Below are 25248 nucleotides of genomic sequence, written 5' to 3'. Positions count from 1 at the left end.
TGAGCGTGCATCTGGGTTAGGACACGTGTAAGTGTGCATGTGTGGTGGAGATGTGTGTGGAGGAGATCACATCACTACAGTTTAATTCCTTTCTTTCCCAATAGGAAGCCTTTTGTTATTTTCTTGTGTACTGCACAGAATGTGGAATATGAGTAGCATTGAGAAACCCTTGAACTGTTCCGTATTCTAGGGACGAGACATCTGTTCTCACCACTATACACTGCGGATGTTACCTATTTGGTTTTCATCAGCACCTTTTGCCAACTTGAGAAGTGATGGCTCCATTCTTAATTCAGAAAGAACTTTCATCAGGAATGGATTCTGTCCTACGCTTTTCGTGAATGAGTTAGATGATAACAGAATTTTCTTTTATACTCCATGGCTTTCTTTTTCTGATGAGACCTACATTGAAATCTCAGTTATTATCCAATAGTTTTACATTTTACCTTCACATTTACTATTCTTATTTTTCATGAAAAATGCTAAGTAACGTCATGAACTCCCTGCATCAGGACACTAGTTTCTGTGTGTTTGTATAATCCTATGTTTGCACTACCAGCTGATTTTTACTTCAAGTGTCTGATCATTCATTCATTCATTCATTCACTCACTCACTATTTATTACAATGTGTGTTCATGTGTGTATGTGGGTATATGTGTGTATGTGGTTCATGTGTGTATGTGTGTTCATGTGTGTGTGTGGGTATATGTGTGTATGTGTGTATGTGTGTTCATGTGTGTATGTGGTTCATGTGTGTATGTGGGTATATGTGTGTATGTGGGTATATGTGTCAATGTGCATGTGTAGAAGTCACAGAATAACTTAAAGGAAGAGTTGTCTCCTTTCACCTTTATGTGTGTTCTAAGGATCGAACTCAGGCTGTCACGTTTACAAGGCTGTCATCCCTATCTACTGAGTCATCCTGCCAGCCCTCAGTGAGTCTTATTTTCAAGTGTTCTATTTGGCTACTTTAAAAAATAACATTTGATAATTTCATTTTTTCAATATTTTTTCAATAATTTTCAACAATTTTTATTTAAAAAATTTCAGTATTCACTCATTGTAGTTCATCAAATAATTCTAATATACCAAATCCAAGTTGTACTGAGACATTCTCAAAGTCTAAGGGTTTCTTTGCATTTTTGTTGTTATCGTTGAATCTTAATAATAACTTGCAGTTAACAGGAGTGGGAATTTTTCACTGTCAACTGATACTGCCTGGAACTGCAACGCACAGAGCAGTCTGCTCACGAAAGCTACAAACGCTTTCCTCCAAGGGCCTGACGTTGTTTCTGGTGGGAATAAAGGTACTGTGAGCATCAGGGGCCCTTGTTTGCGACAGTGGCACAGGTATCAGCTCATGCATGGCTTCTCTGTTGCTTATTGCTTGTGCTGCAGTGATAGGGCTCTTGAGAATATCTCCTCTCCAGACTAATGGGAGAAGTCAGATACAGTCACCTGGACAGATACAACATTTAATGGTAACACTGATTGTCTGTCTAGCTGGTTTACCCCACTCACTTGTCAAATACATAAGATGCCATAGACAGGTTGCATATTTTACAGATCGAATTGTGATGTCAAATCTGGGTGCCCTTACACTCTTCTAATTGGAGTCCCCAATGCTATTACTGAATCATATGCTGTGTCTAAAGGGCAAAAGAAAACGCATTGTTGGCACACTTAAAATTCTCACTAGTACTATGGCAGCTGAAAATGCTCACATTCCAAATTTAGCTTCATGCATCCTACACACATGATTACAAGACTCTGTTTGAAGATAAAAATTGCTGCTTAGAAAATGAAAGTATCATATCTACACCCCCACACACAGCTAAACTGGCTTAATTCTGTCCATGAAAAGCTATAGCCTGTTTTTCACGCTATGGTTCCTAAATAATCTGTCGGTAATTTGCTGACTCATATTGCAGCCAAGTCTTATTACAAAGTAGTAATGGCGCTACCGTGACAATAGAATGTTTGCCTGGTCAAGAAACACCAAACGTGAACATCCGTTTTGTTTTCTTAAGTGTTTATTATTATCATTTTATATTTACTTTATGTGTTACATGTGTTTTGCCGACATGTATGACTGTGCATCGTTGTGTGTGCCCGCTGCTCAGGAGAGCCAGAAGAGGGTGTCTGACCTGCTGGCAGTGCAGTTCCAGACAACCATGAGCTGCCAGGTGGGTGCTGAGACTCAAACCTGGGTCCTCCTGAGGAGTGGTTAAGACTCAGTGCTCTAATCATAGCGCCAACCGTCCGATCTCTAAGTTTGAACATCTAATGTCAAATAATCTACCTCAAGCTTTAACTTAGAAAGAAATGATTGAGTCATTCATGAAAGCTATAGAAAATACACTTCAGAAAGAAAAAAATTCAGAATTAAAACAAAAATATAAATTGGTAAATGTGAATGCATTTTTTTTTGCAAATAATTATACCAAGTGAGGCAGGTTAATTTTATAGGGCATTTATGAGATTAGCAGAATTAGCCACTTCAGTTAAAACAAGAGCTTTGAAAGGGCTTCACATTTCCATGGAAATGTCCACAGGCTTCACTATAGGAACCCAATTGGTTGCTCCACACTCACATGCTCTTGACAACAGGATGGACATCTACGAACAACCTCCCAAGGAATGAAGCATTAAACTACCTCTTAAGAACATTCTTACTCTGCGACTATGGCTGTTGATACACACTATCCTTTCTATCACCCAGAATCAAGTATCTTAGCAAGAACCAAGGCAGACTCAATAATATTAAGTTGAAAACTAAAAGTTTTAAAGTTTATTTGTACTACTACTGTTTATTTGTACCTGGTTAAAAAAAATATAAATAAATTCTTCAAAATAAATTCTAAGTCTCATGAAACTTCCAAGAAGAAAAACACACAAAATAACTTTCCCTATTGTTATAGCTATAAAGTTACAATGTAATGGATTACAACTTTATTGAAATGAGATGTACAATGTTCACACATTCAGAATATTGCATATTACCTATTTAAGGAAGTATGATTAATGATCTAAACTGTTGATACTCTTCATGGATGAATATCCAAACATATTGTGTTATTACGACTGTTTAACAAAGCTGATTTCTTCATGTGTCAGGGTTCTTTATAACTTAGCTTTTGTTTAGCTTCTGAGGCTTAAATATGCATTTTAAGACGAAGGAGCCAAAACCATCCAATGGAAAAAAGATAGCATTTTCAACAAATGGCTCAACTAGAGATCAGCATGTAGAAGAATGGAAATCAATCCATTTTTTTTTTTTTTTTTTTTTTTTTTTTTCGGAGCTGGGGACCCAACCCAGGGCCTTGCGGTTGCTAGGCAAGTGCTCTACCTCTGAGCCAAATCCCCAACCCCAATCCATTCTTATCACCCTGTACAAAGCTTAAGTCCAAGTGGATCAAGGACCTCCACATCAAACCAGATACACTCAAACTAATAGTAGGGAAGAGTCTCGAACACTGGGGGAAACTTCCTGAACAACACCAATGGCTTATGCTCTAAGATCAAGAATAGACAAATGGGACCTCATAAAACTGCAAAGCTTCTGTAAAGCAAGGACACTGTCAGGACGAAATGGCAACCAAAAGATTGGGAAAAGATCTTTACCAATTCTACATCCGATAGAGGGCTCATATCCAAAATATACAAACAACTCAAGAGGTTAGACTCTAGAGAGCCAAATAACCCTATTAAAAAATGGGGTACAGAGCTAAACAAAGAATTCACAGCTGAGGAATATCAAATGGCTGAGAAACACCTAAAGAAATGTTCAACATGCTTAGTCATTAGGGAAATACAAATCAAAACAACCCTGAGATTTCACCTCACACCAGTAAGAATGGCTAAGATCAAAAACTCAGGTGACAGCAGATGCTGTCGAGGATGTGGAGAAAGAGGAATACTCTTCCATTGTGGGTGGGATTGCAAACTGGTACAACCACTCTGGAAATCAATCTGGAGGTTCTTCAGAAAATTGGACATTGCACTACCTGAGGACCCAGATATACCTCTCATGGGCATATAACCAAAAGATGTTCCAACATACAACAAAGACACATGCTCCACTATGTTCATAGCAGCCTTATTTATAAAAGCCAGAAGCAGGAAAGAACCCAGATGCCCTTCAACAGAAGAATGGATACAGAAAATGTGGTACATCTACACAACGGAGTCTACTCTGCTATCAAAAACAATGACTTCATGAAATTCATAGGCAAATGGAATGAACTAGAAAATATCATCCTGAGTGAGGAAAACCAATCACAGAAAAACACACTTGGTATGCACTCATTGATAAGTGGATATTAGCCCAAAATCTCGAATTACCCAAGATGCAATCCACAGATCACAGGAAGCTCAAGAAGAAAGATGACCAAAATGCAGATGTTTCCACTCCTTCTTAAAAGGGGAAAAAAATAACCATAGGAGGGGATATGGAGGCAAAGTTTAGAGCAGAGACTGAAGGAATGGCCATTCAGAACCTGCCCCACATGTGGTCCATATATATACAGCCACCAAAACTAGATAAGATGAAGCTAAGAAGTGCATGCTGACAAGTGAAAAACATTTGAAATGTAAATAAGAAATACCCAATTTAAAAAAAATGAAAAAAATAAATAAATTTAAAAAAAGATTTTAAAAGACTCCAACAGTCATCATATCACACCACTGAGTCTTATTATTGTTCACCGCTGTATTATTGAGCCTGGCACATAAACTGCTAATTCTGAATCAAGTCTATAATGTATTTCATTTCTCCATTCAGAGCATCTCATGCCCGTGGTAGGATTTGAGAGCTAAGACTCTGAACGTCTATACAGCCTATGATCAGTTTAGACAGAGCTTAATGCTGTGATGCCAAGGCTTAAGTTACTAATCAATACACTAGTCTGATTTGACATTGTTTGACTAGGTATTAAGGAGGCAGACCTTAATAATTCAGCTTCCCAAACTCTAGAGAGCTAATGCTATTATGAAAATGTTAAGTATATAGACATAAGGCAATGAACATTGAATATAAATCAATCATCTTAAGTTGGTATACAGTATATGTGCCGCGAATAATGAACAACTAGGTGTATATTAATAATATAGTAAACAATCCATCCATGTATTACTTAAGTCATAGTTTACATAGTTACTTGCCTATTTACCATTTCACAGTTCCCTGGCCTTTGTGATAAGTAATATTCATTTTTTATACTTAATATTTTTATAACCTAAGGCTGCTCTAAAATCATAAGCATTTAAAAGTAAAATTTAAAACTTCAAGACCCAACATTTTAAAATTTGTCAGGAGACATCTAGGATAGGCTAAGGCTAGAGGTGATCTTCCCCATGGGTTGTGAACTGTGAATAATGAGGCCTTGCAGGCAAAGCTCAAAGGATGACACTTTAGGATTTGATTCTTGGTACTGATATGCATTTCCTGTCATTATTTAAGTAATATAGGAATCCCTGGGCATTAGTCCACTGCAATGGGCAGATTTTCTGCAGATCAATGAAGATATACTGTCTTATAGTGATGCTATACAGACAAATAGATGATTTTGTAATTTCTAACAATGGTTCTATAAGAATTTCTAAAATTACACTGGTAATGTATAATAAGTCCATTTATAATAAGGACTTCAGTTAGGATCTGTCATATGAATGCTGCAAATGGGACTCTGATAGTCTTTACATGTCACAAATTAATTGCACCAGATAAAAAGCAGGTATTAAAAGATTCCTTTAGGCCCTAAAACCATTAACTAAGGCCATAAAAAGGGTAAAAAGCGATTTATTGTAGGTGCAAGGATAGAAGATAAAATATTCACTGGGTTTATCTATAAAAAAACTTCAATGTTAACTTAGAAATAAAAATTATAGTTTTAGACTCTTAATGAACCTGTAGAGCCAGTGACAGATAATGGATGTATAGGTAGATAACTAGTCTTCATGAAAAGACATGTAAACACCTCTGTTGTAACTCCTTATTCAATTTAATGTGAATTTATGCTTGAACTTTTTGTGAACTTGTGTAAAAAAAGTCTGCCTAGAAAACCATGTGATCTTCTCCTAAAAAAGTACAAACTAGGAAGGATGACTTTAAGTGAGCAGAATGCATAATGTGGAAAGAATTAGGAGCTAGGGCAGAAGGCAGAAGGGAGACTGGACAGAAGCTGTACAGCGATGAGGAGCTGGGCGGATAAGAAGAGTGGAGCAGGAAAGGATCGAGAAGGCAGGATACAGCACAGAGAAGAAATGAGCAGAGCAGAGAGAGGAGAAGCAAGGAGCTGCAGAAAGCAGGCGGGCTTCCTCTCACCAGGAGAGTCAGGGACAGGGCTTTTATTCTGACTTGGGTTCTTTTCATTCTTCGCAATTAAAAGGTAGAAGCTTTTCTTTTTCCATGTAATAAGGGTTGGAGCTTAATTTTCATCCAGAATGAACGAGTTCTTTCTACACTGGTGCTTAGCTACTGAACTGCTCATGCAGGCCTTTCCTCTATCCACCAAAAATAAATATATACGTATGGAAGTATGGTTGTATTGTGTTAACTTTGTAAGTGGATGAGACAGGTAGTGGTGCCTGACATGAATGTATGTATGAATGAATATGTGCATGAATGTACGTGTGTTCATGCATATTTGCTTGTGTTAAAGTTTTTCCTTTTGCAAACATGACTCTTCTCCTGGTTTGATGAAAGTTTACTGCTCCAAACCTCCCTCCTGCCTGGCCAGTGAGAGGAGAGACTTGTGGGCAAGAGAGGAAGAAGCCCTACCTATCAACCTTTACTTACTCCTCCTCTGTTAAGGAACAGGTGTGAATTTGCCCAGAGGCCTGCAGCTTCTGGTCTCAGAGTAACTAAAAATCAAGACAGGTAAACATTATTTTACCTCCACCAATGTTCTTCCCCCTCAGATGCCTCAGAGAGGACCCAGAACCGGGAAAGCTCTGGGCAAAAATTGAACAGTTACAAGGCAATAATTATAAACAAGATATTATAAAAATTATTTGACATAGGAAATCATGAAATGTTTTTGAAAAAACAAAGAAAATAAATAGAAAAAAGTATGGAATGTATTGATTTTATTTTAGTCTCCAGTACAAAGCACTTGGTTCCAAACAAGGAAATCTGGAAAAGACATTCTCAGTTTCCTAGTGACTGCCAGCATTCCTATAGTGCTAGTCATATCAGATGTTATAAACAACGTGAGGTATTACTTGGCCTTTCACTAAATTTCTGATATAGATGATTTGTAAACATTGTAAATATATTTAAAAACTTTTAAATTCTATTTGATTCTAATGTAAGAAAAAATGTTCATTACTAACACTCTGTAGAAAAAAAAAAGCATAATTTCTAAATCGATATCATAAAAAGCCTGTGCTATTTGAAGCATTTTTCACCACAAATTATTTACATTCTTTTTATTTTTATTTTTTTAAGGTTTATTCATTTATTATGTGTGAGTACACTGTTGCTCTCTTCAGACACACCAGAAGGGGATGAGGGATCCTGTTACATACAGATGGTTGTGAGCCACCATGTGGTTGCTGGGAATTGAACTCAGGACCTCTGGAAGAGCAGTCAGTGCTCTTAACCACTGAGATTTCTCTATATTATTTTTAAAATATACTTTGACAGACTTAAAAGACTGAACCAGCAGCTAGAGGTGGCTCAAAGTGTGAGAAGAACGCCTGCTGGAGAAGCACGAGAAGCTAAGTTCTCATGAACTCAGAGAGTGGGCGTGGCCTCACTGTGTAACCCCAGCACTGGGGTGGAGACACAAGGCTACCAGCCTAACTCCATGTTCAATGAAAGACTCTGCCTCAAAGAAATAAGGTGGAGAGTGACAGAGAAGCACACCTGATGTCCTCCCCTGGTCTCTGTATGTGCAAGCACCTGCACAAACACATGGATATATCACATCCATGTATAGACATGAACACTCAACTCGCACACTCATGCAAAGAGACAAACACAGAAGGCTGAACTTTTAAATTAGGACAACATGCATTATTCTAGATATAACTGCTTATAAATTCATGTACTTAAACATTTTTGTGGATAAGCCCTTCTTAAAAAACCTTAAAAAGGCAAAAACCTTAAAAAGGCAAAAACTACCAATAAGACAAGAATACATAAAAGACACTAGAAAAAAGATTTAATTTGCCAAAGATTATTATTTAGGCCTTCAAATCATTCTATGAGTCCTGAACTTTTTATAAAGTTCTGTCCCCTCATAGTTACAAAAACAACACTCCTATTGGGTAGAGGTAATTTTACTGTTTTGTTTATAGTGTAAGATAAGAGTTCTGCTCTGTAGAACCATATTGGTCTCAAATGTCTGAGTCAATCAATTCTCCCATCCCAGCTTCCTGAGTAGCAGGAACTAACTACAGCCACAGGTCACTGAGTCCAGCTGAAACTATGTGTTTACAGTCACAACACAGATATATTTCAAGGAAAAGACATTTTAACTTCATTAAGTATAGGGAAGCACAGATGTTGTCTTTTCAACACACGATGAATATTTTGCATTTAAGATTTTTAATTTATTTTTTTTTCTCTTCAAGACTCTACGAACAAATGTGATCTTGGATAGTTCACAACAGGCCATTTTTAAAAATAAATATGAGCTGAACTCTTAGAAGAATAATTTTTTTCATAAATACTACCTCCAAAGTACAAATATCAGTTGGCAATTTGAACTAAACTCTGTAATTAGTTATGTATATTTTATCTTTGAAAAAACTAATCCTATGGCTTTATTCAAATAAAATAAGAAATTCTTAATAAAATAGGAGGCTGAAATGAAGCATATTTTAAAGCATATTAAAAGGGGACATAGGTCTTTAAAGAGTGGCCTGTACAAACTATCAGTGTTCATTTCCTACAACAATTTATCGCTGATAAGATTCATTTACTTTTATGTGAAAGTTTTCGTAAATATAATACAATTACAAATATATGCCTCTTTAATAATCTTTAATCTTTTAAAATAATCGCTGAGGACACTGGGGAGATAGTTCACTGGTGTCCTCCAGAGGAGCATGTTAGGTTGTCCACACTGACAGAGCAGCTTAGAACTGTCAGCAACTCCTTACGGACCAAGGAGCACACTGCTCGTAAAGCTGTGTGTCTACAAGGTGCATAAATACAAGTTGGATGACAGAGCCTAGCAAATGCACACACACAAAAACCTAGTAAGTGCAAGTGAAAGCAAGCATCGAGCAGGTAAAGTGGGAGGCTGGTGCCACCGTGAAGTGCCATGGGAAAGCACTGTCACAGTGGCAGGTTTGAGCAGCCATGTACAGACCCGTGGAAGGCTGGTGCATGGCTGGGGTCTGCAAAGGGAATGTATGGATCTGGAAAGGGAAAATGTGATCTGTTAGCTAATAAAAGTGTTAGATTTAACTAAACTATGCAATGTTTTTTTACAGAATACTCAGATGGTATTCTGAAAACCAACAGAATTTTGATAGATCTTTGGCAACAATTGACCCTTGATCAATAAAACAAAACAAAACAAACAAACAAAACAAAACCAAAAAACACAAAAACAAAACCCTGGACAAGCAGCCTCAAGTGGAGCATTGTTGGAGACAGGAATTGATGCCCCATACCAACCACTTCCGGCAGCTTTGCGGCCTATGTCCGGAATATCATGGTCAAACTACAGGCTGTGTCCTGAGACTCAAATTCAATCACCCAAATGAACACAATATTAGAGGTGCTTAACACAGTATATAAAAGACTAATGTATGATGCTACAAATAAAACTGCATGTGACAAGATAATGGAAACATACCAGTTTTTTCTTTAGCACATTCATAAATTGAATTATAATTCATTATTCTATTAACAATTATAAAACCACATCAAAATTAATGACTAAGATGATAATCAGAGATTCCTAGACTTGGAAGGAATACAAATTAGTAAAGGACAAAAGTGAGATTTTATAAAATGAGACATGAATACAGCAAAGAGAGTCATGGGGCAAACTAATAATGGAATGGATTCTGTAGCCTTAACTAAGTATGTTATAATGACTACTGCTTAAATTTCTTATATATCGAAATATGTCAGATTACTTTCTACTAGAAATCTTGAAAATGTTACAAGCTATCACTTACACAGAAATTGGAAATATACGGTGCATTTCAAAACTTAGACCACACCCAAGCTGACATTAACCTAACAGAAGAAATTTATAGTTACCAACAAATACATTGTCTTTGATATGCAGTTACCATGTAAGGCAGTGACCCAAATAATCATTGCTTATATTTTCCTATTTTCTGCACGAGAAATGAAAATATCTTTATTTAAACATACCTTAACTATTTCTTCAATGAAACAAATGTGAGAAACAGGGTCTCTCTTCTTGGTTAATACTTTTTGTAGATGTTGTACCTAAAGATGGAGAAGGAGAGAGAAGCAAAGTATATTTAATTGGGTACTTCAGAATGAAAGCAATCAGACCCTTAGGAACTAGAAAAGGCAAGGTATACTGCAAACATTCCTCAAAAATAGCATTACTTCTAGCATATGGGACAAGAGGGTGAGGGGAGGAGAGTGGAGCATGATTCAACCTTTATATTTGCTATAGTAAGCCAGCAGAAGTACTAGTGTGCTCAGAGATGATAAAAGATCTGTCCCCAAAGACCTAGAGTTAGCAGAAGTTTGTTATCTATAAAGTTTTCCCATGTCGTTAGATATTTACCTGTCCACAAGCAGCACAGATATGATCCATAAGTTTTTCCATGTTGGTCCAGAGGGACGCTCGAAAAGCTGCCGTGTTTCCTGGAGTTGGCATGGTGGCTCGCCCGGGACCTCCTGGTTAAGAGTAATACAGATATGGAGAAACAGGAAAGTTCCCAGATATAATGGAATATGTATTATTCTAAAAGCACAAAGAAGACAAAAAAACCAAGAAACTCCTTCTCTCATAAATAGCTTCTTATGTACAATATAAAAACAATCTATGTGTGTAGTAAGAAAAGTAAATGTCACACAATCACACATGTGGGGCTATGATAACAAAATAAAATTAGTCAAAAGTTTCCTTAAAATGGAAAGAGGATGAAATGTTTTACATATTTAAAATTATAAGGACAAGCCTCCCAAACTGAATTTAAGTAAATATAGACTCAATAAAGTCATCTGGGTATCAAATTAATAATAAAGACATGGTGCAAACCATTCGAATGATTTTAAGTCACAGACACTTACTTTGATAGTGTACACGTATGCTATGGGCAAACAGAACTGCAAGGAAATCACGAAAACAACATATACACGGAGTCTGGTGTAGCAGCCTTGCTGCTACACTAGGTGCATCTGCAAAAGCAGCAACAGAGCTTCACATTATAGCGTCCAAGTTTCTATTTCTACAACCATCCCTCCCAAAGTCAACCAATCAAACCAGAGCTCATTGGTTAAAAACCAGATTTCACAATCTGAATATGAAAATATAACGTAGAACCAACCACTATCTACTGTGCCAAATTATTTATCAAAACCACAACAGCAAAAACAAAACAAAGCAAATAAACAAAAATAAAAAACAAAACAAAAACTATGGACTTGCCTGGAGCAGGGCTGATATCAGACCACAAGCCTGCCACTCACAGGTGCTGGTCACTTCGAAGGCCCCTGACATCCTGTAGCAATCAGGCCACATAGGCCTGCCGCTCTCCTGTCTCTGGGTCAGTGTTAAACTGTGGTGAAAAAGCTTATGGTCCTACCAGTACTTGGCTCTCATCATGTACACCATGCACAACAAAATCATGTAGTATAGAACATCCTACAGTTCTCTGAAAGATCAAAAGGTCAAAATAACCCACTTTGTTCAGGGGGTTACTCTGAAGCCCATTCGGTACCTTCCATGCTGTCTAGGGCAACTGTCTCTCCCACGCATTTTGCTTTAAGCTAAGTTTGTGAGTGTTTTCATGTTCCTGACTTCTCTCCCATTTTAAGATGGGATCCTAGCTCACTAGGTCTCAGAGTCTTAGGACAAATGGCTGAGGGGCCTATTAGCAGACCACTGCAGAGGCTAGCCACTCCCCCAGCACTCGTCACCTGACCCTTACCTAATTTCTCCTTCCCAGGAGCTGGGTGTTCATTCCCTTCTTCCAGACTGACCCTATACAACTCGGCCATTTTGGCTATACTGGTCTCTTGGCTTCTTGGCTCAGGCCACCTCCAGGTTGGCTGGGGCTCTTCCCTTGCTCGCCCTCCCCTTCTCTCCTTCATGGTCTGGTTTAGTCTGCTGGCCATGTCCAGCCTGGACTCTTCCATCTGCCTGCTTTCTCCCGTGTGTCACAAAAGAAATCTTTCCCATACTTGACAGGTTCTCATGTCCTCCTCCTTTTATCTCACTGTTTTCCCATTCAGTCCTGAGGCTTTCTTGCTTATTAAAGCTCATTCCTAAAGGGCAACTGGCCTTAGCCCCCCTCCTTTCTCAAACCAGCCATTCTCCATGTCTTTATTATAAGTCTCCTCAAAGCAAGGTGGGGGAAAATCAGGCCATCCAAAGTAATACTGGTAACAATGAATTTTACAACTGGTCAAAAAATAAGTCATGAAGTCATGAAAAAAGGCAGAGAAACGCACATTTTAAAAGGTAAAGAGGGTGGCAATGATTCAGAAGATAAAGGAGCTTGTGGTCAAGCATGGCCAACCAAGTTTAAGTCCTAAGCCTCACATTCTTGAAGAAGAGGATCAACTCTACACATGTGGCATGGCATTCGTGTACCCACATACATACATACAGAAATACAATATAATTAAATATAAAGTAAAGCCAAAGCCACCCATACAGAATGAGGCAGAGAAGGCTGGGTGGGGCTCACATCCGACTGAGACGTGCTCCAGCTCCTGGCCACAGAACAACAGCGCCTAAGGTCTGTCCTGCTGGACACCAGTCTTGGGCTTCAGTTCTTTTTAAATAACAAGGCAGCTAAATTATTAAACCCATTGCCTGCTTTACTCTGCTGTATCATATTAGAATCGTTTTGTTAACCTTTACTAAGTTCAAAAGAGTTAGTCCTGGGTCTCAGAAGACACTTCCAAATTGGACTTGAAAAAAAAAACAAACCAAAACCAAACCACTGACCTGCTATGACTATGAGAACACATGACTCAGCACGCTTTGCTATGTGTGATGAGAGAGACCTTTGGGGGTCAGAGAAGGGATGTGATCATTTGATTATCCCTCAAAGGGTCATGACCTGAAAGGTTAAGGCCCTATGGTATTAATACTGGAAATGAGTGTTAACAAGGTAGGCCTAATTAAAGTACACCCCACATCTCAATGGGACATGCCTTTGCAGGACATATTTCTCTCTTCTTTTTTTCCTCTCTCTTTGCTTCCTAGCTGCCACGAGGTGAACAATCTTCTCCGCCACACACTCCTGCCACCATGATGTTTTGAATAACTGGGGCAGGTAAGTACAGGGGAAGCTGAGCATCCAATGACTCTGTCAGGCTTCAGCTACCTACACAACTCTTAGTGCCCTGTAGTCCCACGTGCACTGAGGTCTGGATATGCCATGCTACAAACAATGGAATGGGTACAGATCACTTCTTCCTATCAACTTCTATTAGCTACACTTTCGGGGTCAACCATATCCTGGAATATCAGGAAACTGAGCAATGAGATGATCCAGCCTGGGCTGGTTTTTCATATGTGCAATAAGGTAATTGTTTCTTCTAAGGGAACTTTTAATGAAACTCCCATATCAACCATTACTCACATACATGATTGGACATCATGGGAAAGGGCATGCATAATAGATAAAGGGGTATACAAGCCAATCAATCAATCAAAATATCCTCTATATCTATCTGACTACTTTACCCCAGACTGTAAACAGGCATTTCTGAACTGCATGCTTGCTCTGCGCCCTCTACTCTCTTACTGAAACAAATCTGATATTGCTTCCTTTTGAATTATTTTTCTCACAATACATTGCTAAAGAAACAAAAAGATAACCAACAAACAGTACATAAAGATTTTTATGGTCACAAGCTAACTACATTATACTGAAGATATAACCATGATAAAATAATCAACTGACTAAAAAGAATACTTACATAAAGGGAAAGAATATTTGAAATAAATGGATACTTTCATCAATTAAATTTAAAAGTCTCAAGACAGACAATTAACTGTGTCATAAATTTGGTTTTATTAAAGTAATAAAAGAAACTAAGAGTTCCTGAAAGAAATACTTACAAGTGATTTCTAGTTAATGATACTCTTCTTTGGAAAGCCAGCAAGATTAAGAACAAACAAAAAGTAGGAAACAATTTACTTAGAAGAAATAGGAATCAGATAAACCCTTCAACTTGATTATGAAATGCTCATATCGAATGCCATTGATAAATTAAAAGGAAGAAGAGAGCAGATAACTGAGTCATTAGTGGGACACTGCTTTAAAATCAACTACAACACAACTGTGAAACAGATAGGAGACTTCCTACTCAGGGACTCTCGCCTGAGAGGTGAGCTTCCTCTCAGTGACTGTTAGGATCTGGTTCCAGTTGAGAGTATCCCCAATGACTATAGAAAACATCAAAAATGCTGCAAGAGGTGACTTAGTGGGAGGTGCAAAGTAATTGGAAATGTAAGAGACCATGGAGAAATTCAGAATGACTTAGGTGGAACAACTGTTTTCAAATTTTGGGATTCTTAGAATAAGCTGAAAAATGGAAGTGAGGATTAACCTCCATTGTCAATTTAATTAGAAAAGGGGCAGAGATTAGTAAAACAGATCTCTGAATGAACCTTTAAGGGTGCTTCCAGAGATAATTAGTTCATGAAGGATCTAACTTAATCAATGATCCAATCTATTAATGGTTTTAAAATTCTGAGCATAGAACGGGGAGCCAGTGGAATGCAGTGGTAGGACACAGGTAGAGGAAGTGGTCACTGGGAGCTTATTCTTCTCTACTTCCTAGCAGCCAGGAGGTGGGCTTCTTTGGTCTACAATGTACTTCCTGACATGATGTTCATCCTCACTTTAGGTACACAACAACGAAGCCATCTAAGCATGGAATGAAACCTCTGAAAACATGAGCCAAAAAAAGACTTCTACAATTGTTTTTTCTCAGACATTAGTCAAGTGACAAAATTCTAACATATTCAGTAAATTAAAGAGTGCGGGACTCATGTCTGAATTTTGACTTAGGAAGCCTATATAGAGTCACGTAATTCACATCTCCTTAGTGATACAGAACTTGAGAACTAGGCTTTATATAGGAATAGTAAGGACATGGGGGGTGGTACTCTTTTCTGACACTAGGAGTTCATGGGGAAGACACCAAGAATCTGTGAACTTAGGTAAAGTCTATAGAAGCAAAGTAAAGTGAATATCCAAGCCATTGTTCTGACTGGCTGTTTCAGTTTTCCTCTCTTGATATAATAGAACCACGACTAAAAGCAACTTGAAAAAGAAATATTTTAAAATGAAATTTAAGGGAAGAATGGAAGAGAAGACCCTGAAGGAGTGCTGCTTACCGGCTTGCCCCTCACAGCTTGCTCAGCCTGCTTTCTTATACAAACGAGGACCATCTGCCAGGGGTGGCTCCACCCACAGTGGGCTGCATCAATCACTAACCGAAATGTCCCACAGATGTGTACAGGCCCACCCTATGGAAGCAATTCCTCACCTGAGCTCCGCCATTCGCGAGACTCTAGGTCAAGTCAACAAAAGCTGAACAGCAAACTAACAGGGGCGTTTTCTCAAAATATTTCCAAAGATTACTTAAGTTTTTAAAAGTTTTTATTGTATATACGATGTGCATGAAAAAACACATACATGGTGGGCATGTGCACAGGTCATAAACAGCATAAAGAAGACAGTAAAAACAACCAGAAAATTCTAAAGAACAAAGACAGAAACACAGGGAAACATAAGAAACAGGCAAGAAGAAATCACATAAAATACAACAATATTAAAATAACTACAGAGAAATACTAATATGGAAAACAGATGCCTGACAAATGCACATTCCAGGTATGCATTAAGTTAAAGGAGCAAGTGGACGCAAAAATAATCAAAACTGAAATCAAATCACAAAGAGTTATTGACCCAGCATCCAACTCCAAGGTAACCGTCTAAAAGTTCCTAAACTTACAGATGAGGAAAAGCCAGCAGGGCACCCACAGAAAACAAATGGCCAGGATGCTGAGATGGCGCAGACAGTAACGTCTCACAACATGTGTGAGTGTGATCCCCAGGTCTCACCTGCTAGAAGGACAAGTCCAAACGACTCTTGTGAGTTCTCCTCTAACATCAAAGTACTGTCCCATGTTCATGAAAAGAAGAATTCTATGAAGTTTCCAGATTTCCAAAGGAACTAGACATGTACAGTAACCCTCACACATCATGCATTTACACTAAACAATAATATTTTAAAGCTTATATATATGCAGCACATTTCTCTAGGACGTACCCTTTCAGAGGAGTTCATATTAAAAGTAACACACAATTTTAACCTGTGAAATCAAACTTTTAAGGTTGAGGGGCTGAACCATCTCCCTCGCCCACAATATGAATACTAGGTTTTTGTTCTCCTCTGATAGTTGTGTCTCAGACTTTGACTAACTGATTAGGAAAAAACAGTATTTTATTTAATTTGCACGTTCCTCATCACCGGTTGTCTTGGTTAGCAAACAAAACACCATGATCAAAAAGGGAGTTGGGGAGGAAAGGGTTTATTTAGCTTACACTTCCATATCATCACTGAAGGAAGTCAGGCAGGGGCTCACACAGGGTAAGAACCTGGAGGCAAGAGCTGATGCAGACACCATGGAGGGTGCTGCTTATTGGTTTGTTCCCCATGGCTTGCTCAGTTTGCTTTTTATAGAACCCAGGACCACAAGCCCAAGGATGGCACCACCCACAATGGCAGGCCCTCTCCCACCAGTCAGTAATTAAGAAAATGCCTTACAGCTGGATCTCATGGAGGCCATTTTTCAATGCAGATGTTTTCCTCTTGGATAACTCTAGTTTGTGTGTCAGGTTGGCGTTAGACTAGCAGCACACTCACACATCCCCTAAAAGGTGTTGACAGTCTCTCACGTGTGTATTGCGTATGTGGTCCTGCACCATCAGTCTTCATAATGACACAGCTACCTTACAAGCTTGCTTTCAAACTTGAGTTCTGTTTGTTTCCTGAGACATGATCTCACCATGTAGACAAGGGAGGTCTCAAACACATTTCCTTCTGTCTTCCTGCCTCAGCCTCATGGGTGCCAGGTCTGAAGTTGCCCATCACCATGTTATCTTTATGCATTTTTGTCTTCTTTATATATTCAAAGAAACATTTTTAAACATTGTTTTATTTCATCTTAAATTCTACAGATCTTAAATTTAATCTCAAAATCTGTAGAAAATTTAAAATTAATGTATAAAAATCTTTGCCCTAAACCATATACAAAAATTTATTGTTGTGATACTCTATCATACTCCAATGCTTCATTGAGTATTTAAAACAACTCTATGGAACCTCAATATATATGAAAAATATAACATGAATATACTTTAATATTAGAAATAAGATAATACTCATTCTTTTAAAAAATGAGAAATCGGTGCTTAGGGTTTCTACATTACATCATGGTATCTGCTTCTCAACAGATGGTGATAGGCAGCTTTAGAATCCTTTATTCTCTATAAAAGAGGCCTACATTAAGATTGCATGTGAATAATTGCTTTCATTTTTCCTCTGTTCTTGACAACACAAGAGGGAATGAGATTAAACTGCTGTTGAAAATTTAAACATGAGATCAAACTTTGTGAAAATAATTGCTAGCAAAACTTCAGAGGAAAATCTCCTTTGGCAATTTCTTTTCAACAAACTCCTTTGGTAATAGTATGAATAGAGACCTATTCAGAGGCTGAAGTGAGCCTTTAAAATTTCACTGAGACTTAAGATTCTTTTATTTCCTTTTATTAGTGCTACTGAGACAGGAGCTATGAACTCAGTTTTGCTTAAGGTCATGTATAAAAATGAAATTCGTTTGTATTGTCTATGCATCAGAAGTGTCATTAATCTATACAGTCATTTTGTTTATACTTCAGGACATTAGAGTGCCTTCAATGAAAATATGGGAGGAAATGATACCATTACTACAGATAATAATATGGAAATTTTTCTGTATACTGACAAAATAAAATAAAGTAGTAGAGTCAAAGAAAGGGAAGATATATTTGATTGTTTTTTAAGCTAAAGTTATAGGACAATTACATGATGAAAAAGCCAGACTGGATGGGACCTAAGGACAAATCTTTTCTTCTAGACTAGCAAGAGAAGAATACACGGTAAGAAAGAGAAGGACAAACGTGCAAGAAGCATGGAAGGAAATGCAGGAAGGAAGGAGGAAAGGAAGGAGGGAGGACGGGAGGGAGGGAAGAGATACATACAGCATATATACATACAAGAACAAAGGCTACACATGAATGACACTGTAGTAAATCCTGTCAGGAAAGGGTCAGAGCGCTAAGTTCGGGCTGTGTCGCAGAGAGTCTACCTTGCAATAGTAGTTTTCCTTACATTTGTCACAGTTGCCATGCTCCCAAGGGTTTGATCTATTTTGACTGCCTAAGCCATAATTGTTTTTCAGTATGAAAATTATAAGGAAAAGTCCTGAGAGCTAAAGTAGAAATAGCATTCCTTAAAATGCTTTCCTTCTCAATAAAAAGTACCTGTCAGAGTAAAGACTTCAGGAAGAAAAATATGTTCTTATTTGCATCTGTTTCCTTCCAAGTAAATGGTGCCACAGCTTAGACATCTTTTCTAGAGGTTCTGATCAAGTTTTGAAACATAATTTTCCTCTCATTTTCGGCGACTAAAAAAGTGAGTCATTAGATTGCTTTGAAACACGAATGTTTCATACTCTATTCAAAGGAGTTCTTGGTTATAAATAAGTAAATGAGCTAAATATAAACCATATCCATACCTCTCACAGCTGACTGGGAAGGCTGAGTCAAAACTTTGACGTCCAATGCATTGTTGATACTGTCTTCCAAGGCAGCACAATAGCCATCCACGACATTGGTAACAGTGTCCTTCAAAGTCCCCAGATTGTGGAAAACCTGAAGAGCTGTTCCAACCTGAGTTGGATTCTGAAATACAAATGGAGTACAAACAGATACAAATAGGAAATACGAAAAACTACTATCAATCTTTAAGCGCGCGCGCGCGCGCGCACACACACACACACACACACACACACACACACACACACACACACACACACATACACACTCTTTGACATTTAGCGGTTGCTAGTGTATTTCCAGATTAGAAAAGGTAAGGGCAAAGACAGTTTGGAGTCAGTTTTATTTATATGCATATACTGTTGTGCCATATCTTCTTGATAGACCATTTAATTCAAAATAATATTTTTTCTTATTCAATGAAAAAATGAATCTCAAACCTATTTTTTGTTATTATGTAAGACCTACTGTGATTTTCTCTATGTATACCCCTTTCTCTGATCTGTGTGTGTGTTTCTAAGTTTGTGTGCGTCTGTGTACTTGTATGTTTGTGTACGTACATGTGCAAATGTAGGTTATAATATTATTTTAACAATGTTAGTAGGTTTCAGAAGTAATTTTTTGTCTTATTAATTTAGCTTGGAATAACAACTAATGAAATAATTTACTGATACTTAGCCATGATGAAGGACAAATGAAGTCATTTGAAAGAAGAATTTGTTACTGAGGCAATACACACACACATATGCATATAACATACATGAGTGGAGATAGGCAGACAGACAGATAGAAGGTTAGTGTAGAGCAAGCGAGAAGAGACACACCAGTAAGCTCTGAGTGTGATGAGAGAGTCGGCCTCAGTGAGTACGGTGCAAGAGCAATGAGGGTAATCTCCTGACATCTGCCTTTGGGTTTCCACATTATACATGCACCTATGCACTGTGCAGCCATACACAGGTACATATACCCACCCACACTCACACCCACATAAATCTAGTTCTTAAATTCAAAGGCTGTAAGCACCTCTGAACTGCCAGTCCTTCCCTAAATTGTATCCCTCCAGGTATCATCACTACTGTAACTTTTGATATGAGATTAATTCTACCTGTTTGTCCCCTTGACATCAGTGGAATTACACAGTAGACTGACTTTGTTCAGAGTCTTCTGTGTGGACTGCTTCTGTGTTGTTTTACATAACAGAGGATGATTCACGTTTATCACTGTCTAGCATTGCAGTGTAGGGATTTTCTTCTAACTGCCCACTCTCTTGTGGACATATACATTAACTGTTCTCAATTTTAGGCATTATAATTCACACTGGAATAAACATTCTAACATTCAGCACTTTGTGAACAAATACGCACAGGTGCTTCTGCTGCGTGAAAGCAGACTGAAATCAGGAGGCCTTGCAAGCTCTGTGTTTACAGACAGGGCAGACTTCCCAATGAAGCTGCAAAAGTGCAGCTGTCCTATCGACTCACTTAAAACCCACAGCCATGCCTCTAATCTACATATTGCTTTCATTAAGCACTATGGTTTTGTGTGACTTTTCAACAATGACAAGAGGTTGTCTTCTCACGTATGGTATGCATTTGGAAGTTTTGGTGTGCAAATAAAATAGATATTCCTTGTTGCCCATGGTTCTAACTGGTTGTTTTATTTTTGTGTATGTATCTGTACAAACTGTATATATATTTAGGTGTAATCACTGGTAATGTTCCTATTGTAAAACACCCTCTCGCTCTTACTGAAATCTTTTAAAGATAACAAATTCTTAATATGAAATATTCTTTCATTAAATGAAAAGAAACTCCTAATCAGAATGCACTCTCTATGGCTAGCACTTTGGGCATCCTGATTTTTAATGATATTGGTTATATACTTACATTCCTCACAGTCACTAGCTACCACTTTGATATCAGCACTAAGTATTCCCTTTCCTCAGTTCTTGGATAGGGTTTATAAAATGTTGACTTATTTGTCCCTTAGATTTTAGAAGAGTCTCACCCTTTCTCAGCGGAGGTTTACAAGCTTGGAAAAAGAAATACAACTATTTAGACTCAATCTTTCTACCTTATTTTATAACTTTGTTTCCTAGAATTGTGACAACTTATCTAAATTTTTAATTATTGGTGAAAAGTTAAACCTAATGTTTTTTTACCATCTTTTTAGATTTATTGGATCTGCTCTCAGGTCATTGGTTCTTTTATCTTTTCTCTGTTCCTCAAAAACTTGTGGGATGTTTATCAATATAATTTATTGGTCTTACCAAATAACTACTTTTACTTTTTGTTAACTCTATTATTAGCTTTCCTTAATCCTATTCCTGAATAAAGCAGTTATCAAAAGTCAAGCTCTGACATTAAATATCTAAAATCAAAGGCAAATTACATGACCTCTTTAAGACAGTTTCCTTTTCTGGATAATGCAGAAGTAACAACACCAACCTAATGGGTAAAGCAGAGGGCAGAGGGCAGAGGGCAGAGGGCAGAGGGCAGAGGCAGAGGCAGAGGCAGAGGCAGAGGCAGAGGCAGAGGCAGAGGCAGAGGCAGAGGCAGAATGACCTTGTGCTGTCACTCAATCCTGCCTTTGCCTTCTGAGTAGCCGAGATTACCAGTACATGTCAAAGAAACACCTGAAATAACTTCATGCAGTGGCTACATGCTATGGTGGGAAGAGAGTGGGTCTTTAAAGTAGATGGCCTTGAGATGGAACTCTAGCTCTGTAGTAGATCAGTTGGTTGAATCTGGGCAAATTTCTCAATCACTCATCAAATTTTACGGTATTTATATAATTCCCACTTAAGAGTGCTAAGGGAAGCATTCAGGACTGAACCTGTGCACTGAGCAGACATGGGGCTCTAGTTCTACACCCATTTCTATAACAGCCAGAGGAAGCCTGACTCCCAGATGCTCTAACAAGCCAAGGCTCACAGGTGAGGAGGCCCCAGCAACTGCCCCACACCCTGAGTAACTGGGACCCTAGGATCCAGAAATGTAGGAGCCCTTGCTCAGCCAGGGCATGGGTTCCTTCAGGTCTGAGCCTGCACCCAGGGCAGACCTGAGGTGATGGCACTGATTCACTCTTACAACACCCAGAGGGAGCCTGACTCTCAGGTGCTTTGAAATGCCTAGTATCACAGGATCACAAAAGAAGCTCGACAACCAGATCAGACAAACTCAGGAGCACTGGAACTCTAACACACTCAAGGTCACAGTTGAGGCCACAACATCTTTCCCAACACCAGCATAACTGGGACCCCTACAGAAACAGGGAAACACAAATCCCCACAAGCCAGAGGAACTGAGCCCAGAGCAATTCACGGCTCTGGCTCCCCACCCACTCCTGCAACACCAAGAGAAAGCTTGACTCCCAGGAGCTCTGACACAACAGGATCTCAGGATCTCAGGATCTCAGGATTACAGAATCATAGGATCACAGAGACAGCTGGACTCTGAGGAGTTCTGAATCGACTAGGATCACAGGAGGGACAGGCTTCAGTCACAGACAGCAAAGGCAGGTAGCACTAAATATAACCGGATGGCCAGAGACAAGCACAAGAACACAAGCAACAGAAACCAAGACTACTTGGCATCATCAGAACCCAGGTCCCCAACTACAACAAGTTCTGGATACCCCATCATACCAGAAAAGCAAGAATCAGATTTAAAATACATCTCATGCAGATATTAAAGGACTTTAGAAAGGACATAACTCCCTTAAAGAAATACAGGAGAACACAGATAAACAGGTAGAGCCCTTAAAGAAAAAAACACAAACAAAAATCCCTCAAAGAATTACAGTAAAAAAACAACCAAACAGGTGAAGGTATTGAACAAAAACACCCAGGATATAAAAAGGGAAATAAAAATGATAAAGAAATCACAAAGGGAGACAAGCCTGGAGAGAGAAAACCTAGGAAAGAGATTAGGAGCCATAGATGCAAGCATCATCAACAGAATAAAAGAGATAGAAGAGGGAATCTCAGGGGTAGAAAATACCATAGAAAACATTGACAGAATAGACAAATAATGCAAAGTGCAAAAAGCTTCTAACCTAAAACATCTAGGAAATCCAGGACACAATGAGAAAACCAAACCTAAGGATAATAGGTATAGAAGAGAGCAAAGATTCCCAACCTAAAGGGCAAGTAAATATCTTCAACAAAATTATATAAGAAAACATACCCAACCTAAATAAAGAGATGCTCATGAACATAAAAGAAGCATATAAAATTCAAAATAAACTGGACCAGAAAAGTAACTCTTTCATCACAAAATAATTAAAACACTAAATGTACAAAACAAAGAATATTAAAAGCAATAAGGAAAAAAGGTCAAGTAACATATAAAGGCAGAACTCCTTACCAGAAACTATGAAAGCCAGAAGATCCTGGGCAGATGTCATACAAACTCTAAGACAACAGAAATGCCAGCCCAGGCTACCAAACCCAGCAAAACTCTCAATTAACAAAGATAGAGAAACCAAAATATTCCATGACAAAACCAAATTTACACAATATTTTCCCACAAATCCTGCCCTACAAAGGATAATAGATGGAAAAGCCCAACACAGGAGGAAAAAGTACATCCTGCAACAAACCCAAAAGAAGAGAGTCACACAAACATAATTTCACATCTAAGAACAAAAATAACAAGTAGCAACAATCACTAGTCTTTAAAATCTCTTAACATCAAGGGACTCAATTCCCCAATAAAAAGACATAGACCAACAGACTGGATACAGAAAGAGGACCCAGCATTCTGCTGCCTAAACAAAATGCACCTCCATGACAAAGACAGAAACTACCTTAGAGTAAAGGCTGGGGAAACATTTTCCAAGCAAATGGTCCCAAGAAACAAGCTGGACTAGACATCCTAATATCGAATAAAATAGATTTTCAACCCAAAGTTATCAAAAAAGATAAGAAAGGGCACTTCATACTCATCAAAGGAAAAAAATCTACCAAGATCAACTCTCGGTTCTGAACATGTATGGTCAAATGCAAGGGTTCTCACATTCATAAAAGAAACCTTACTAAAACTCGAGGCACACATTGCACCTCACACAATAACAGTGGGAGACTCTAACACCCTGCTATCAGCAATGGACAGATCATGGAAACAGAAACTAAACAGAGACACAATAAAATTAACAGAAGTTATGAACTAAATGGATTTAACAGACATCTATAGAACATTTCATCCTAAAACAAAAGAATATAATTTCTTCTCAGCTCCCCATGTGACTGTCTCAAAAACAGACCATATAATCGGTCACAAAACAGGCCTCAGCAGATTAAAAAAAGATTGAAATAATCCATGCATTCTATCAGATCACCACAGACTAAGGCTGGTCTTCAGAAACAACAAAAACAAACAGAAAGCCCACACACACAGAAGCTGAACAACACTCTACTCAATGGCAACTTGGTCAAGGAAGAATAAAGAAATTAAAGACTTTTTAGAATTTAATGAAAATGAAGACACAACATACCCACACTTAAGGGACACAATGAAAGCAGTGCTAAGAGGAAAACTCAGAGCTCTGAGTGCCTGCAAAAAGAAACTGGAGAGAGCATACACTAGCAGCTTGAGAGTACACCTATAAACCCTAGAGCAAAAAGAAGCAAATACACCCAAGAGGAGTAGACGGCAGGAAATAATTTCAGGGCTGAAGTCAACCAAGTAGAAACAAAAAGAACTATACAAAGAATCAACAAAACCAGGAGCCGGTTCTTTGAGAAAATCAATAAGATGGATAAATCCTTAGCCAGACCAACCAGAGATCACACAGACAGTATCCAAATTAACAAAACCAGAAATAAAAAGGGAAACATAACAACAAAAACGGGGAAAATTAAAAAAAAAAAAATCATATCCTGCTACAAAAGCCTATATTCAACAAAACTGGAAAATCTGAAGAAATGGACAATTTTAGACAGATCCTAAGTACCAAAAAGTTAAATCAGTATCAGATAAACCACCTAAACACTCCCATAAACTCTAAAGTAATAGAACCAGTCATTAAAAGTATCTCAACCACACGGTCAGTAGGACAAAATGGCAACCAACAGATTGGGAAAAGATCTTTACTAATCCTACATCTGATAGAGGGCTAATATCCAAAATATACAAAGAACTCAAAAAATTAGACTCCAGAGAGTCAATAACACTATTAAAAATGGGTACAGAGCTAAACAAAAAATTCTCAGCTGAGGAATATCA

The 25248-nt window shown here is 38.1% G+C and overlaps 1 protein-coding gene across 1 annotated transcript in view; it reads right to left on the bottom strand.

Moving 5' to 3' along the window:
- The window catches only part of Cog5 (component of oligomeric golgi complex 5), a 290729-nt gene that overhangs the window by 110461 nt on the left and 155020 nt on the right, over positions 1-25248 (bottom strand). The window contains exons 8-10 of the mRNA XM_032907620.1: positions 18982-19147; positions 10735-10847; positions 10347-10424 (exon numbers count right to left, since the gene is read on the bottom strand). Coding sequence (XP_032763511.1) covers positions 10347-10424; positions 10735-10847; positions 18982-19147 — 357 coding nt within the window. The remainder of the gene's footprint in view (positions 1-10346; positions 10425-10734; positions 10848-18981; positions 19148-25248) is intronic.

This window comes from Rattus rattus, chromosome 7, assembly GCF_011064425.1.
Source record: "Rattus rattus isolate New Zealand chromosome 7, Rrattus_CSIRO_v1, whole genome shotgun sequence".
NCBI classification, from domain to species: domain Eukaryota; kingdom Metazoa; phylum Chordata; class Mammalia; order Rodentia; family Muridae; genus Rattus; species Rattus rattus.
The sequence above is the reverse complement of the archived record's forward strand: the minus strand, read 5'-3'. Positions and strand labels throughout refer to the sequence as shown.